Here is a 14,641-nt window from a genome sequence, read left to right as displayed (position 1 = left end):
TGCATATATTGAGGCATCCCACTTGCAAAAATGGACTCTCATAGTTGGTAGTGGGTCCAACATAGGGAAAAGGAGCACGTGTCTGTGAAACAGGACAGCGCCACATATTATTTAAGCTAAAGCTAACGAATTTCCCCAAGTTTGTTGTGTTTCAAAATTCAAGATCTTCGCTTTTATCGATTCTTATTTTTCAATTGAATTCAATTCCGACTTTTCAAAATCACATCCACAATATCTTCAAAACCCACAAAGCTTCTCACTCGCTCTTCCCTCTCTGTTCATCAGTTTCGCGAGCAAATGGATAGAACGAAATCGTCCACAAAATCACGCCCATCCACCGCGGATCTGCTCACCTGGTCGGAAGTTCCCCCGCCAGACTCTTCCCCCGCCGTCTCCGGCTCCGCCACTCGCTCCCACCAGGTATTATACCCTCTTTGCTATGAGCATTCTTTTTGGTTCTTTAGTTTTTGGACAGCTTGGTTTTGAGGTTTTTGGTACACTTTCTCAGCCGTCCGATAGAATCGGTAAAGTGCTCCAAGGGGGTCAGCTCACAGATGAAGAAGCTGAGGACTTGTTGAAAAAGTAAGATCCATTTCCTTTATCCCAAAATTTACCCAAAAAAAACCTGGGATTTGAGTGTCGTGGTGAAACTATTACAATGTCTTGGCTGATTTTCTGTTTCCCTCTTCGAGTGTTACTGTTTGAATGAGAAGGAAAACGAGAGCTCGCCAGATCTCCCAGCTGTGAACTTCAGTTCATCCTTTTCTTTCTATTTGTGTTCTTCAGCTAATTTCTACACCGTTTCATGTTCTAGGATCCTGATATTTAGTGCTCTAACATCGTACGATTGTTGTAATTTATGTTATAACATTTCCTACCTCTGTGTCTGGGTTGCTTTCCTGATGTTTTGTTCAATTGATGGGCTACAATCTTGTTTCTCAAACAGTCAACAGTTCAAAGGCATCGTTTATGACTATTCTTCTTCTACTTGTGTTGAAAACTCGAGTTCTTCTCCACTATTTTCAGGAAGAACTGTTCGGGGTATAAAATGAAGGAAATGACTGGAAGTGGAATTTTTGCATCTGATGGTGAAGGGGATGCATCGGAATCTGATAACAAAACAGGGCTTCGCATGTATCAGGTAAGCAATACAATCTCGTCAATTTAGAAAATGCATCAAATTGACAAGAACCCATTGTGATTCTTTGTAATATTTTGGATGGTTCAGCAAACTTTGAATGGAGTTAGCCAAATATCCTTCGCTACTGAGGAGGGGGTTTCTCAGAAAAAGCCTACTTCAATTCCAGAGGTGGCAAAGCAACGTGAGTTAAGTGGGACATTACAGAGTGATTCTGATGCCAGGAGTAAGAAGCAGACATCAGATGCTAAGAACAAGGAGCTTAGTGGACATGACATCTTCGGAGCTCCTCCTGAAATAACACCACGATCGTTGGCAGCCTCGCGGAGCTTGGAGTCGAAAGAAAGTAAAGACATGGGTGAACCAGCACCTAGGACCCTCAGAACATCTGTTAAAGTTTCAAATGTGAGTTTACTTCTTACCGTGATCTTGAATTCACTTCTTGCTTCTATGATTGTCTTTGCTTTCGATTTTGTTTGCCTTAGTTGAAGAATTTAAACGGTTATTCAGGCGTGCACGTTTCCATTCAGTTGTCTTTGTGTTTACTCTTTCGTATCAAGGCTACACAAGATTCATTTTAGCTTTAGCATTGATGAGATAACTTCTCTTTTTTCTCTATCTTGATAGTGTTTTTGTAAGATCCCATATTGGTTGGAGAGGAAAACGGAACATTCTTTATAAGGGTGTGGAAATCTTTCTTGCGTTTTAAGAACCTTGAGGGGAAACCCGAAAGGGAAGACCCAAAGAGAACAATATCTGCTAGCGGTGGGCTTGGGCTGTTACCGTTTTTTACCTTGAAAGCTGAAACATTTAACTCATGTTGAATCCCCCCACATTAATGAATATTGAAGTGTTTTTTCCAATCTGATAATCCCATGACTACTTTTTTTTCGTTCTAGAGAGTTGTACTGGATTGGAAGTAGATTTCCATAGGTCTCGACTTGATCCTTCATATCCTTGCCTTTGAGCCGTAGTACTCGAAATGAAGTTGGTTTGTTGTCCATCTTTACAGCCTGCTGGAGGCCAGAGTAACATTCTGTTTGGAGAAGATCCAGTGATGAAGACAGCCAAGAAACTGCACAACCAGAAGTTTCAAGAGTTGACTGGTAATGATATATTTAAAGGAGATGCTCCACCGGGTTCATCCGAGAAATCGCTGAGCTCGGCCAAGCTAAGGGAGATGAGCGGAAACGACATCTTTTCTGATGGGAAGGCGGAATCAAGGGACTACTTTGGGGGTGTTCGTAAACCACCCGGTGGTGAAAGCACCATTGCTTTAGTTTAATCTTAGCTCCTAACTTGATTTGAATAGTTGGACATTCTTGTCTGTGTTTCTACTTGAACTTCTAATGTTGTTTCACTGATCACTTGCACTTATAGCCTAGAGACTTGGGTAGCGAAAGATTGTGGTATGCTTTGTTTAAAATCTCTGGTTTCGATCGTTTAAAGGAAATCCAGGCTTTGACTGATCGTTGTATATTCCTTTCAACTGTTAGTAGACAATTTGAAAGGACGCTTCATCTTTTCATTGATTGATTGACAACAATCAATTTTATAGGAACTTCCATATTTGCAAATGTCCCACCAGACATCAAATTAATGTCCGAATCACACCAATCATTAGAACACCAAATAAGCTGCGAATTTAGAGCCATGCTTTGACTATGAACTAGAAAAGATAAACTTCGATCAAGGAAAGTACATCAAACAGGACTATTACCCTTTATTATCATGTCAATGTCGTAAGTTACAAAAAAGGAAACATGAACCAAACCTTAAGAACACTACAGGAAACGTAGTCCAATTGTCTTCCAGGAAATTTCAAAACTCTGTTCAAACACAATTAGTAAAATGAATTAGAACTTCAAAAGGCAATATTTCATCAACATTCAGTTCCGGAATATTGTAGAATAGGAAATGGTGGATATCTGGAAAGGACTAAAAGCAATATTACCTCCTTCCTTCAAGAATGAACTCCATTCTTGACATGAGGATATCACAAACTAGCCCTGAACTTGAACTGTGCTATGGCCGCAGCTTCCTCGACGGTTACTGGATTTCTTGGGGAGAGTCATTCGGTGCATTCGCAATTTTACCATTCAGCTTTTGCTCATATGCAGCTACATGAACACCCAATGCAGCACGACCAGAGGGATCCAGATTTTTCGACCATGCGGCATCCCATTCCACTGCTTTTGCAGTACTGCATGCCACACTTGGACCTCCTGGGACCGTTGATCTAGCAGCATTCTGTTGTAAATTAAGAATTTAATGCATCAGGATTTTGTTTGATTAGTGGATAAAGTGTGTCAAAGGCTGGCAAAATTCACACTACAAACATATCGTAAAAAACAACAAAAACAGCACCTTAGGGAAGAATTTCTCAAATATTGTCCGGTAATAATATGCTTCTTTTGTAGCAGGAGTATTCTCTGGGTAGATAAAGTTCGCATTCATCAACATCGCATCAGTCACCTGATGAGGACAAAGCATGTGAGCAAAAACCATATGAACATTTCAACTGCTACAATAGTGAAACAGATTAAGATAAAGCTTACTTGTTTCTCTGCGTGGTCCTTCAAACCGTCAATCCAACTGTATCCAACACCGTCACTGAATTGTTCTTTTTGCCTGTATAATATGTGCTATAATGAAGGGAGGGGAGGGGAGGGGAGGGGTTGGGCTTATTCAATATTCTTCCTTGCGTAAAGAACAAATGATGATTCGATGCCTTGATTTAAAAAGAAAGCATAGATTTCAGGCTGCTCTGTTGAACACATAGAAAAGACAGAAGCTACCTTGGGCAAATATGGTTCCTTCTCATCGTCAAATGCATTGCGCAAGACCCACTTCTCTATTCTCCCAAGATCAGGCCTGATCTGCGGTTATAAATTCATAGCAAGTAACTAGTGTCATAAACTTTAATCATTGATGATATTGTTCCAACAAAACATGTACAAGAGAGCTTTCTGATAGAGAGATGAAATGAGTTGAAGAATTGAATACCAAAAAAAGAACATGCAAAGTGTAATAAACAAACAAAATATACCATTTTCCAATCAGGATCTATGCTCATGGCTGTACTTATAAATTCTTTATCAAGAAAAGGGACACGAGCCTCGACACCCCATGCTGAGGTTGATTTGTTGGCCCTCAAACAGTCGTATAAATGAAGAGCTTTAATCTGATAACATCAGAAGAAAATAAATTAGAACAAATAAAAAGAAACAGTAACCTCAAAAATGTTGAAAAAGAGGGAAAAGGATACCTTTCTGCATGTTTCTTCATGAAACTCTTTCTTGTTTGGAGCCTTATGAAAGTACAAGTAACCTCCAAAAATTTCATCTGAACCTTCGCCAGAAAGAACCATTTTCACTCCCAAAGATTTGATTTTCCGGGACATAAGGAACATAGGTGTGCTAGCTCTGATAGTGGTCACATCGTATGTCTCAATGTGGTAAATCACTTCCTCAAGCGCATCTATACCTTCCTGATATGGATGATAAAGCAAAGCACAAACACATATTTGGTAGTGAACATTTCAAAATGGATTTTCAATTGATCCCAGAAAAAGTAGTTACCTGCACGGTAAAGTGGAACTCATGATGACGAGTTCCAAGGTATTCAGCTACCTCTCTAGCAGCACCAAGATCGGGAGAACCCTGAATACGATAAAAGAAAGAAATATGACTTCAGTCAATAGGGGTTAGTTCTACAACATTTACAGAGGCAATAAAAAAAACAACCTTACTTGCCTCGTTATCTTACCTTCAATCCAACACAGAAGGTGTGTAATTGTGACCCCCACTGATTAGCTGCTTCAGAATCAGCCAAATGCCGGCAGGCAACAGCAGCAACCAGTGATGAATCCAATCCTCCAGATAAAAGGACTCCAAATGGCACATCTGTCATGAGTCTTTTAGTAACAGCCTACACAATCAAAGTACAGTAGGAAAGCTTAGAATATAAGACATTCCAATGACTCATCAATTAAAATAGATACATTTAGAAACCAAAAAGCAGCCAGTTTTAGATTTAAAGTTCCTTATAAAATAGTAAGCATCAAACGCTGACAATGGCAGAAACTCCTTGAAGAAGAAGATAGTCTGATAATCTAAAATTGAGTAAATCCAGAACGTGCCTTCTCAAATGCCTTACGTAGAACCAAAGGATCATAGTGACCTGATGGTACCATCTCTGTGTACCACTGAGGGTTATACCATCTTCTTAATCCTCCTACAAACATTTGAAATCCACCATTTAGTAATGAATATCAAGAATTAACATTACACTTATGCATACCTTATGAACTAGAATTACTGTAGTCGGGGACATAACATTACTCCTATGAAAACTGGAACTGCCATAGTTGGGGGAAGAAGATGCATACCTTGTTTGCTGGAATATATATGACCAGGAAGAAAAGAAACAAATCTCTCACAATCATCACTTAGAGCTTTCATTTCAGAAGCAAACCAGATTGATCCTGGGAAGAAGGTAGCAGACATATATTTTCAAAGATCAATCCGTAAAACAGGAAATAGTAATGTGTGTAAAGGAACATGAATTATCAATTGGAGAGTTTCCTCACTTCAACTTGAGGTCACGAATCACATGTATAGTGTGAAATTACATACCATCAAGACCCCATCCCATATATAGTGGGGTGATCCCAATAGCATCCCTAGCTGCAATAAAAGTTTTGGTACGAGTATCAAGAAGGACGAAGGAAAACATGCCATCCAACATGTCCACAAACTCTTCTCCATATTCTTCATACTGGAAAATATAGGCGTTACTAATAGAAAATCTAAAAACAAGCAAATGATCTCAATAAGTTGTTGGCTACTAACAAGGTGTGCAATCACTTCACAGTCACTGCCAGTTCGAAACTTGTGACCCTTGAGCTTCTCTCTCAATTCCTTGTGGTTGTAAATCTCTCCATTAACCTAGTACATGGTCCACACCATCATTTAAACTGACAAACAGTATATGGTAGCTTTGATCCATGGTCATATGAATATCAGGTCTTTCTATCAAATATTTGAAACATGCTTTTAAACCAAAAACGGGGTTGATTTGATACTATTACCGTAACAACGATGGTCTTGTCTTCGTTGTAAAGGGGTTGATCCCCGGAAGTGGGGTCTACAATAGCTAATCGTTGATGAGCAAGAAAACAATTCTCAAAACAATGCAAACCACTCCAGTCGGGACCTCTATGGCGCAGCCTGCAGTTCCAAACAATTCAAAACAAAAAACCATCAATCAATATAAAACAATCCCCTGTTTCCAAACAAATAACTCCAGGGAATGAAAAAAAAAAAAAAAAAAAAAAAAAAAAAAAAAAAAAAAAANAACCATATTTGGAACAAAACAGCTGCCAGAAAGCTGTGCAGAGTATCTCATAAAACAAAAGTCGTAGCGTTTATTTGGCATTGACATGAATGTAAGAAATGCTAGAAAAATGACCTCCGAGACAACTCGATGATTCGGGAGCGCTTGGCCTGAGAGCTGTCGACGCAGCTAAGAACTGCGAGGATTCCACACATGACGGAAGCTCCCTCGTCCACTCAGAAGCTCAACTGTGCAGAAGGGGATAGAGAATCTAAGCTAAAGTAAGGCTGCGAAACTGGTCGAGTTTATACAAAATTTCAATCGCGGCCGTTGATTGCGATCCCAATTCCCACAAGATTCTCTTTCCAATTACTGTGATTTTATTCAACGCTTAGGGCCTCGAGCGTTGATAGGACCGGCAGTAGGAATATTAAATAAATAGTTTCGGCCACAGTCACGGACCCAATCCGGTAAAACTATCAAAAAATAAAAATAAAAATAAAATAAAATAATAATAATAATAAAATAATAATAATAATAATAATAATAATATGAATTTGTGAGATTCTACGTTGACCAACCATTTTTTATAAGGTATAGAAAATACTACAAAAAAAAAAATAATAATGATATGAATTTGTGAGATTCTACGTTGACCAACCATTCTTTATAAGGTATAGAAAATACTATAAAAAAAAAAAATAATAATATGAATTTGTGAGATTCTACGTTGACCAACCATTCTTTATAAGGTATAGAAAATACTATAAAAAATAATAATAATAATAATATGAATTTGTGAGATTCTACGTTGACCAACCATTCTTTATAAGGTATAGAAAATACTATCAAAATAAAAATAATAATAATAATAATAATAATAATAATAATAATATGAATTTGTGAGATTCTACGTTGACCAACCATTCTTTATAAAGTATAGAAAATATAATAATAATAACGATATGAATTTGTGAGATTCTAGGTTGACCAACCATTGTTTATAAGGTATAGAAAATTTTCTATATATGCCATTAGTAAATTTTGGTCGTAAATATTAAGGCGGAGGTAAAAGAAATACACCCACTTCGTCTTTATTTGTTGCCTGACGCCTGTGGGATCGCGATTACAAAGAATAAGCGTCTTGGGCAGACGACGTCGTATCAACTGCGAGACCTCCCCTGGGGTTCCAGATTATAAGGCAGGAACTGCATCTGCTCGCAACTCGTCGACGCATACGAGAGTTAGCAGTGATGGCGTCGATGGCTGCAAAGAAAAGGCCTAAAGATGCGGCAACTAGTGCCGATCAAATGAGCAAGGGAATTTTGCTTTACTCAATTTTACTTGCTCTACAGTATGGAGCTCAACCCCTAATTTCCAAGCGATGTACGAGGTACTCTCTCGTGTTTTTCTGTTCTTTTAATCTTTGTGCTTTTTTTTTTTAATTAATATTCCTTGTGGAGAAGGGGGAATGACAAGAAAAATAAAAATAACTATCTGGGTTTTGCGCCTTTAGTTTGAATTTCAAATATAGCTATGTATTTTTGAGCCCCGAATGGTTCTTTGGATTTGAAATTCACGTGTTGAATTGGAGACTCACTATTTTGATGATAGTTTTAATAGTTTTATGTTGGGGCATTTTTTCACTCTGAAATCTGTTTCCAAGGTGTACAGACAAAATCATTTATAATCTGAACGCTGTTAGACGAATTGGGACTTTTTTTATGTGTATCGATTGGTTTTGGGAACTCAATTTGGGTGATTAAAATTATTATTTTCTTTCTTCGCGCGTTTTTTTTTTTTTTTTTTTTTTTTTTTTTTTTTTTTTTTTTTTTTTTTTTTTTTTTTTTTTTTTTTTTNATGCTTCAGATGATCCTTTTCCTAAGGTGCACCATCTTAATCCCTCATATCCATAGCAACATTTAAAATCTTGACTTGTTTTCATGAAATCCTATAGCTTTTTGTTTTCAGTGTTTTGTGCAACTTTCGTTTTGTTTTTTAATGGATTGAACTTGTTTTGGGATTTTTGTCTCGCATAATGGTAATTGTTTTCTGCTGTTCTGCACGATGTCAACTCATATGATACTCCCTGCAGACGAGAAGTTATTGTCACTTCATCTGTCTTAACTTGTGAGATAGTGAAGGTATTACTCTATTTACATTTTTTTTTCATTTCTTCTTTTTTTATCATTGACTATGTTTTGGTACAAGGTCTACTTTCTGCATTTATACCTTAAAGAAATTTTGGTCTGCAGGTCGTATGTGCCCTGGTTATCATGGTAAAAGAAGGTAGTTTAAAGAAAACTTTTAGTCAGTGGACTGTGGCTGGTGCGTTGACTGCTTCAGGACTTCCTGCAATTATTTATGCTTTACAAAATAGTCTGCTGCAGATAGCTTACAAGAATCTTGATTCTTTGACATTCTCTATGCTGAATCAAACAAAAATACTCTTCACTGCTGTATGCACTTATTTGTTGCTCAGGTATGTGCCAATGCTTCTTGTGTCTTCTCAAAATCATAATGGAATGCCTAATTTTTTCAATGGACTGATGATGAATTTATGATGTACTATGACATACTTCTTGCTATCCTAATAACTTTTTCGCGTTGCAATTGCAATATGTAAGTACTTGTATAACTTTTTACGTTGTTCTTCTATAGCCTGTCTGTATCATTCCTGCTGTAGAGAGGACCAAGACCTGTACTTCAGTTTCTTTAATTGACACGCACAAACTCTAACCATCTTTCCTTTCTCCCCTTGGATGCATGAAAATCTAGAACTTATTGAAAAAGTAATTTTAGAACGACAATCTGTTCCATAGCTTTGGGATGGCAGTAGCCAGTGATTAGAAGGCCATGCATCCTCAGCTTTTCTAATCTCCTTCTATGACTGGGAACAGTGCATCTAGTGATGTACTGTAATCATTTCTGATTAGAGCATAGTATCTCAAACAATTTCTTACAACTTAATTGGCGTAGTATTTGGTTTTATGTATAGGCAGAGGCAGTCCATCCAGCAAATTGGGGCTCTATTCTTGTTGATTGTTGCTGCTGTTCTTCTAAGTATAGGTGAAGGGTCTAGTAAGGGTTCCAGTGATGGCAGTTCTGATCAAATTTTGTTTCATGGGATTATTCCTGTCTTGGTTGCTTCTGTACTCTCCGGTATGGCTTCTGCATTGTGTCAATGGTCTTCGCAGGTGTGTCGAGGTTTTTTTTTTTAGTTTATTTAGATACCAATCTCCAAGAAAAAATCTAATGATTATGTGCTTGCTCCTTTCTGATCAAGTGTTTTCCTTCTATTACAGGTTAAGAAACATTCATCATACTTGATGACTGTAGAGATGTCTATAGTTGGAAGTCTGTTCTTATTGATTAGTACATATAAATCTCCTGATGGAGAAGCTATCAGACAGCATGGTTTTTTCTACGGTTGGACTCTTCTCACTATGGTAATTAAGACTCTTCTCAGCTACCAGACAGCTAATCACTTGCAGCAGCTGGAGATATCCATTTTTCGTTTTTAGTTGATGCAATTTCTTTTTGTCATTTTGTTTCAGATTCCAGTCTTATTCAATGCTCTTGGTGGAATTCTTGTTGGACTAGTCACTAGCAGAGCCGGTGGTGTTCGAAAGGCAAGTTTTGAATTGGTCTTTCTAACCCCTCAGATTGTTCTTGAACGTAGTCTCCAAGGATATGAACCTCGCTAACATTGTTTCATTCTCACCACATGCATGCTCTAAATTTATGCTGCTATGTTTTTTTTTTTCTTTTGGATGAAAATTTTGTGTCCACTTATCTTGGGAAATTTCATCGTGGTTGCAGGGATTCGTCATTGTGTCGGCACTTCTTGTGACAGCATTGCTGCAGTTCATATTCGAAGGGAAACCACCTTCAGTGTATTGCATTGTGGCTCTTCCCCTCGTGGTCAGTAGTATTTCTATATATCAAAAGTATCCGTACCGAGTTAAAAAGAAGGAATTATAGCCTCCGACTGTTATTTACCTGAGCATGAGATTTTTGGTTCATCACATGGATGGAATTTGTAGATGGATCACACCATCAAAACTACAGAAATAACTATATCTTCTTGTTTTAGTCATCTGATTGATATAATCGTAGTTAATATGGGGGCACCAAATACTTGATTTCATCAAATTTATAGATTTTTGTATCTGGATTTGCGACTAAGAGCTGTAATCGTGTATGAATATGATCATTTCATTCTTTTGTCTGGATGAGCACTGGAGAAGTGAAGATTGCATAATGCCAATAGGCTCTAACATTACATAAATAAATTGAAGATGATCGAAGGAGACTCGACTTGACTCCCAAAATTAAGTTGGGTGGCACACTCTGCCACATAGCTAATAGTTTGTTGCGCCTATGTTGAGTATTGCAACTCCGGTTCCCTTTACTTGTAAAGGGAGCCATCATCCGGGCCAATGAGAAACATTACTTTATTATTTTTTTTTTTTTTACATTTATAATACACTTTATTACACGAAAAAAAATAATTTTAATGTAAAAAGTTATGGTTATGCTTATGAAACGTATGTAGTGTAGAGTGAGGGCATATTTGAAAGAAACTCTTGTACTAAAAAAGAGGAAAAAGGGCGTGAGAGGAGCGAACAGTGCGGGCAACGCCATCTGAACTAAATACAACGTGGGCTTTGCATTTAATCAAAACTAATTACTCTATTTATTATTAACAAATGTGGCCATCCAAAATTGACCAAAAAATAAAAAAAAAAAAAGAAAAAAAGAAAAAAAAGAAAAAGAAAAAGAAAAGGCAATTAAGCACCAAGAAAGGGAGGCCTAAATGGAAGGACGAGGGTCGAGTTTGGCGCGCCCACGCAGTGCAGGGGAAGGAGGAGGATAAAAGCGCAAATTAGTTGAACTTTTTAAACATTTGACTTTCGCGTCTTCTCCTGCGTGCAGGTGTGCGTGCTGCTGCGCCACCCGGAGAGAAACCAACTTTTAAAAAAAACTTCTAAGCGATTATCCATCCTGATTTTTCTTTCCTCCCAGAATTTCCTTTTCCGCGGTTTGCTTTAGATCTATCTTCTTGCTCCACTTTCCTTTGAATTTTCACCGATACACCCTTATTGCCTTCATGGCGACGGTTTCTCCTCTCGCCAAGTACAAGCTCGTCTTCCTCGGCGATCAATCCGTTGGTAAAACCAGCATTATCACCCGCTTCATGTACGACAAGTTTGATACCACCTATCAGGTCGTCTTTCTAATTGCCTTGCATCTTATTTTCTTCGTTTTATGCGTCTTTTTATCCTCTCGCCTATTTTGATTCGGTAGTTTGATAGAATAGGTGTTTGCTTCTGGAAATGACTTACTTTGACGCATCTCTGTTTCCATATATATCTGAATCCTGATAGAAATTTCTGGGAATTCATGTGGATCCTAGTTATGTGGCGTTGTTTCTAATCGTGTTTGTTTAGGTGGTCACATGGAAAACGTAGTCGGTTATATTTACGAATTTCATCAACGCCTTTGACGACTCGTGTTTCTAAACGGTGATTGATCTTTTTGCAATCGATCAGATTTACCGAATGATTCAGATTACTCTGTTGATTCATCCACATCTGGTGGCTACGAACATTCTTTTTTTCGTCAAATGGAAACGTTTCTTTGTTTTCTGTGTAAAAACTACGTAGAACAGGGGAAAAGAATGGGAAGTTGCCTCTAATAGGGTTGACTATATGCACTATCAGATTATCTAGCGTTCATTAGATCCGAGAGAGGGAGAGGAGAAGATGGTCCATACCTTAAAAAGTAAATATATTTCAGGGCTGTCTAGTTTGAAACGCTTAAAATTTCTCATACCTTAACTACGCGTCGTCAGTGTACTTGGTACTCTGCTTGTGGACCTCCTTTCTTTATGCTGACATGAACTTTATTACAGGCTACAATTGGAATTGACTTTTTGTCCAAAACAATGTACCTTGAAGATCGAACAATTCGGTTGCAGCTTTGGTATGATGTGTTTATTTCTTTCCGATCATTAACTGAACATTGATTTACCTATCGGTCTTTGTTTCCGCATCCAGACTCTTAGATTACAATTTTGATTCTTTTCAATATGTTGTAGATTTCTGATTCTTTTCAGTCCGATATGCATCCATTGACTAAGATCCTACAGAATGTGAGAAATACAAATGGGTCACCCTAAACTTTTCTTTTCTTCTTTTGATGCACTGGCGTGGAGAGAGTTTACAGTAATCATAGAACATGAAATTTGTTGCATCAAATTACCAAGAGAAAGCTGATAGGACATAGCGATTTGACCTTACACATTATTTGTTAATTCAGATATTCGAACATGACATTTATATGTTAATTGATATGAATACGATTTTTTCTATACTCCTAATACTTACCATTCCACAGGGATACTGCTGGACAAGAAAGATTTAGGAGTCTCATTCCAAGTTACATAAGAGATTCCTCTGTTGCAGTAGTAGTCTATGATGTATCTAGTTAGTACTCTCTCTGTATTTTCTGTCCGTTTGTTGTGTGATGCATTTTTGTTAGTTGTAGTTGATGTGCTTATAAACTTTGGTGTGAAAACGTTCATACGCAGATAGACAATCGTTCTTGAACACCACCAAGTGGATTGAGGAGGTACGAACAGAACGGGGTAGTGATGTGATCATTGTTCTTGTTGGGAACAAAACTGATCTTGTTGAGAAAAGGTGAGAAATGAACTTTATAATGAACAAAATTGTTACTGTTGAGAAAAAAATTGAGGAATCAACTGTAACCTTTATTTTCGGATATACATTAGGATCAGTAGTGTACTTCGAAGATATTGATAAATTGTAGAGTGATTGAATCTAAACTTTTTTGAGAAGGTTGGAGGCTGCGTTAGGGGCACGAGCTCTGTGTGCACTTTGTTTAAATTGATGAGAAGGGATTTGAGCTGATCTTAGTTGTTGTTGGCCTTCGATTGAATGTACCCAAGATCTACACTGACAATTCTTAACTCCTACGAAATTGTCAGGAAATTTTGAGCTTAGTTGCTATTTCATATTTATAAATGATGAATAGACTTCCCGTATCCGGGTATAGAGGAGCAAAGTTCTGACTCCCGGTTATCCAAAAAAAAAAAATATAGACTTTGCTAGCGTCTATTGACACCCTTGTCCATATTTCAGAAGTTCTCTCTAAGTACTGTTTGTTTGGAGACAAATTCAGGCAAGTTTCAATCGAAGAAGGTGATGCCAAATCACGGGAGTTTGGAGTCATGTTTATAGAAACTAGTGCCAAAGCTGGGTTCAACATCAAGGTAACGTTATCTTATGATTTCTGAAACGTGAAACCACAAATCCAAAATCCCCCCCTGTACGTTTCTGTTCTCAACGCACGAAATTACAAATCCTCACTAAATTTGCAATAGTTTCTCTTCTTTGGTCGGTCTGTAGTAGGTTTGACTTAATTTGTATTGAAACAAATCTTGCAGCCTCTCTTTCGTAAGATTGCTGCAGCACTGCCAGGGATGGAAACTCTGTCATCAACAAGGCAGGAGGACATGGTTGACGTAAATTTGAAACCCGCAGTGAATTCATCCCAGACGGAACAGCAAGGAGGAGGTTGTGCATGCTAGAGGATATGTAAGTTCAATACATAAAGCAAAAAAAAAAAAAAAAAAAAAATCCTGCAGAATTGAAGTAGTATACGCAATCATTTAAAGGTGAGAATTAGTTCAACAAATTGACATTCGAAATTTTCTAACGATATGATGGTTGTAATATTGTATGCCATTACATTAGATTCTTTTTGGGTTCCAAAGAACAAATCATTCTTTTGCCCTCTCGCATGTTGAGATTTTTATTTTTGATTTGTGATGGCTTTCTAAAAGTTGACCAACTATATCTAATTGCGGAGTACATGAAACTATTCCGTTGTTTATTACTATATCAATATTCAGTGCTCTTTCACAGAAAAGTTTCTCCTGTGCTAGGCTGTTCACGTTACAAATGGTCAGCTCTTGTGAAAACAGTCCATTGAATCATCCCCAACTGTAGTCCATATGGAATTTATGTACTTCTGACATTTCTATGATATTATGAAATTATCATTGAGTCCTTTTCATCCTGTTATCATACTCATCCGTTCATGAAAATGAGGATGAATAGGTAAATCTATTGGCAT

At 37.6% G+C, this 14,641-nt stretch overlaps 4 protein-coding genes across 5 annotated transcripts; 3 read left to right on the top strand and 1 right to left on the bottom strand.

The window, feature by feature from the left end:
* Positions 1–134: 134 nt before the first annotated feature.
* Positions 135–2,664, top strand: LOC111803974. Its single transcript, XM_023688602.1, has 5 exons — positions 135–420; positions 509–582; positions 1,027–1,141; positions 1,229–1,543; positions 2,151–2,664. Exons 1-5 carry the CDS (start codon positions 298–300, stop codon positions 2,421–2,423), a joined length of 900 nt encoding a protein of 299 aa, XP_023544370.1. The 5' UTR covers positions 135–297; the 3' UTR covers positions 2,424–2,664.
* A 165-nt stretch (positions 2,665–2,829) lies between these two features.
* Positions 2,830–6,828, bottom strand: LOC111803973 (asparagine synthetase [glutamine-hydrolyzing] 2). Of its 2 annotated transcripts, XR_002816449.1 has the most exons (15): positions 6,611–6,828; positions 6,231–6,369; positions 5,992–6,087; positions 5,776–5,917; positions 5,529–5,624; positions 5,280–5,374; positions 4,907–5,068; positions 4,720–4,800; positions 4,407–4,628; positions 4,188–4,322; positions 3,937–4,017; positions 3,697–3,783; positions 3,506–3,613; positions 3,093–3,388; positions 2,830–2,967 (listed from the first exon to the last, which is right to left on the bottom strand). XR_002816449.1 is itself a non-coding variant. In XM_023688601.1 (14 exons), exons 1-14 carry the CDS (start codon positions 6,688–6,690, stop codon positions 3,188–3,190), a joined length of 1,725 nt encoding a protein of 574 aa, XP_023544369.1. In that variant the 5' UTR covers positions 6,691–6,828; the 3' UTR covers positions 2,974–3,187. The 2 variants fall into 2 exon arrangements, 1 of the variants encoding a protein (XP_023544369.1); XM_023688601.1 differs by lacking the exon at positions 2,830–2,967 and having other exon boundaries at positions 2,974–3,388.
* Positions 6,829–7,571: 743 nt separating this feature from the next.
* On the top strand, positions 7,572–10,707 carry LOC111804215 (CMP-sialic acid transporter 5-like). Its single transcript, XM_023688940.1, has 7 exons — positions 7,572–7,868; positions 8,571–8,619; positions 8,731–8,957; positions 9,474–9,672; positions 9,781–9,924; positions 10,033–10,107; positions 10,298–10,707. Exons 1-7 carry the CDS (start codon positions 7,729–7,731, stop codon positions 10,457–10,459), a joined length of 996 nt encoding a protein of 331 aa, XP_023544708.1. The 5' UTR covers positions 7,572–7,728; the 3' UTR covers positions 10,460–10,707.
* A 590-nt stretch (positions 10,708–11,297) lies between these two features.
* LOC111804216 (ras-related protein RABH1e) lies at positions 11,298–14,404 on the top strand. Its single transcript, XM_023688942.1, has 6 exons — positions 11,298–11,705; positions 12,393–12,463; positions 12,878–12,966; positions 13,071–13,182; positions 13,685–13,775; positions 13,950–14,404. Exons 1-6 carry the CDS (start codon positions 11,589–11,591, stop codon positions 14,091–14,093), a joined length of 624 nt encoding a protein of 207 aa, XP_023544710.1. The 5' UTR covers positions 11,298–11,588; the 3' UTR covers positions 14,094–14,404.
* Positions 14,405–14,641: the final 237 nt, after the last annotated feature.

Source organism: Cucurbita pepo, chromosome LG10 (genome assembly GCF_002806865.2).
Source record: "Cucurbita pepo subsp. pepo cultivar mu-cu-16 chromosome LG10, ASM280686v2, whole genome shotgun sequence".
Lineage (NCBI taxonomy): Eukaryota > Viridiplantae > Streptophyta > Magnoliopsida > Cucurbitales > Cucurbitaceae > Cucurbita > Cucurbita pepo.
Note: the sequence above shows the minus strand (reverse complement) of the source record. Positions and strands in the feature narration are given on the sequence as shown.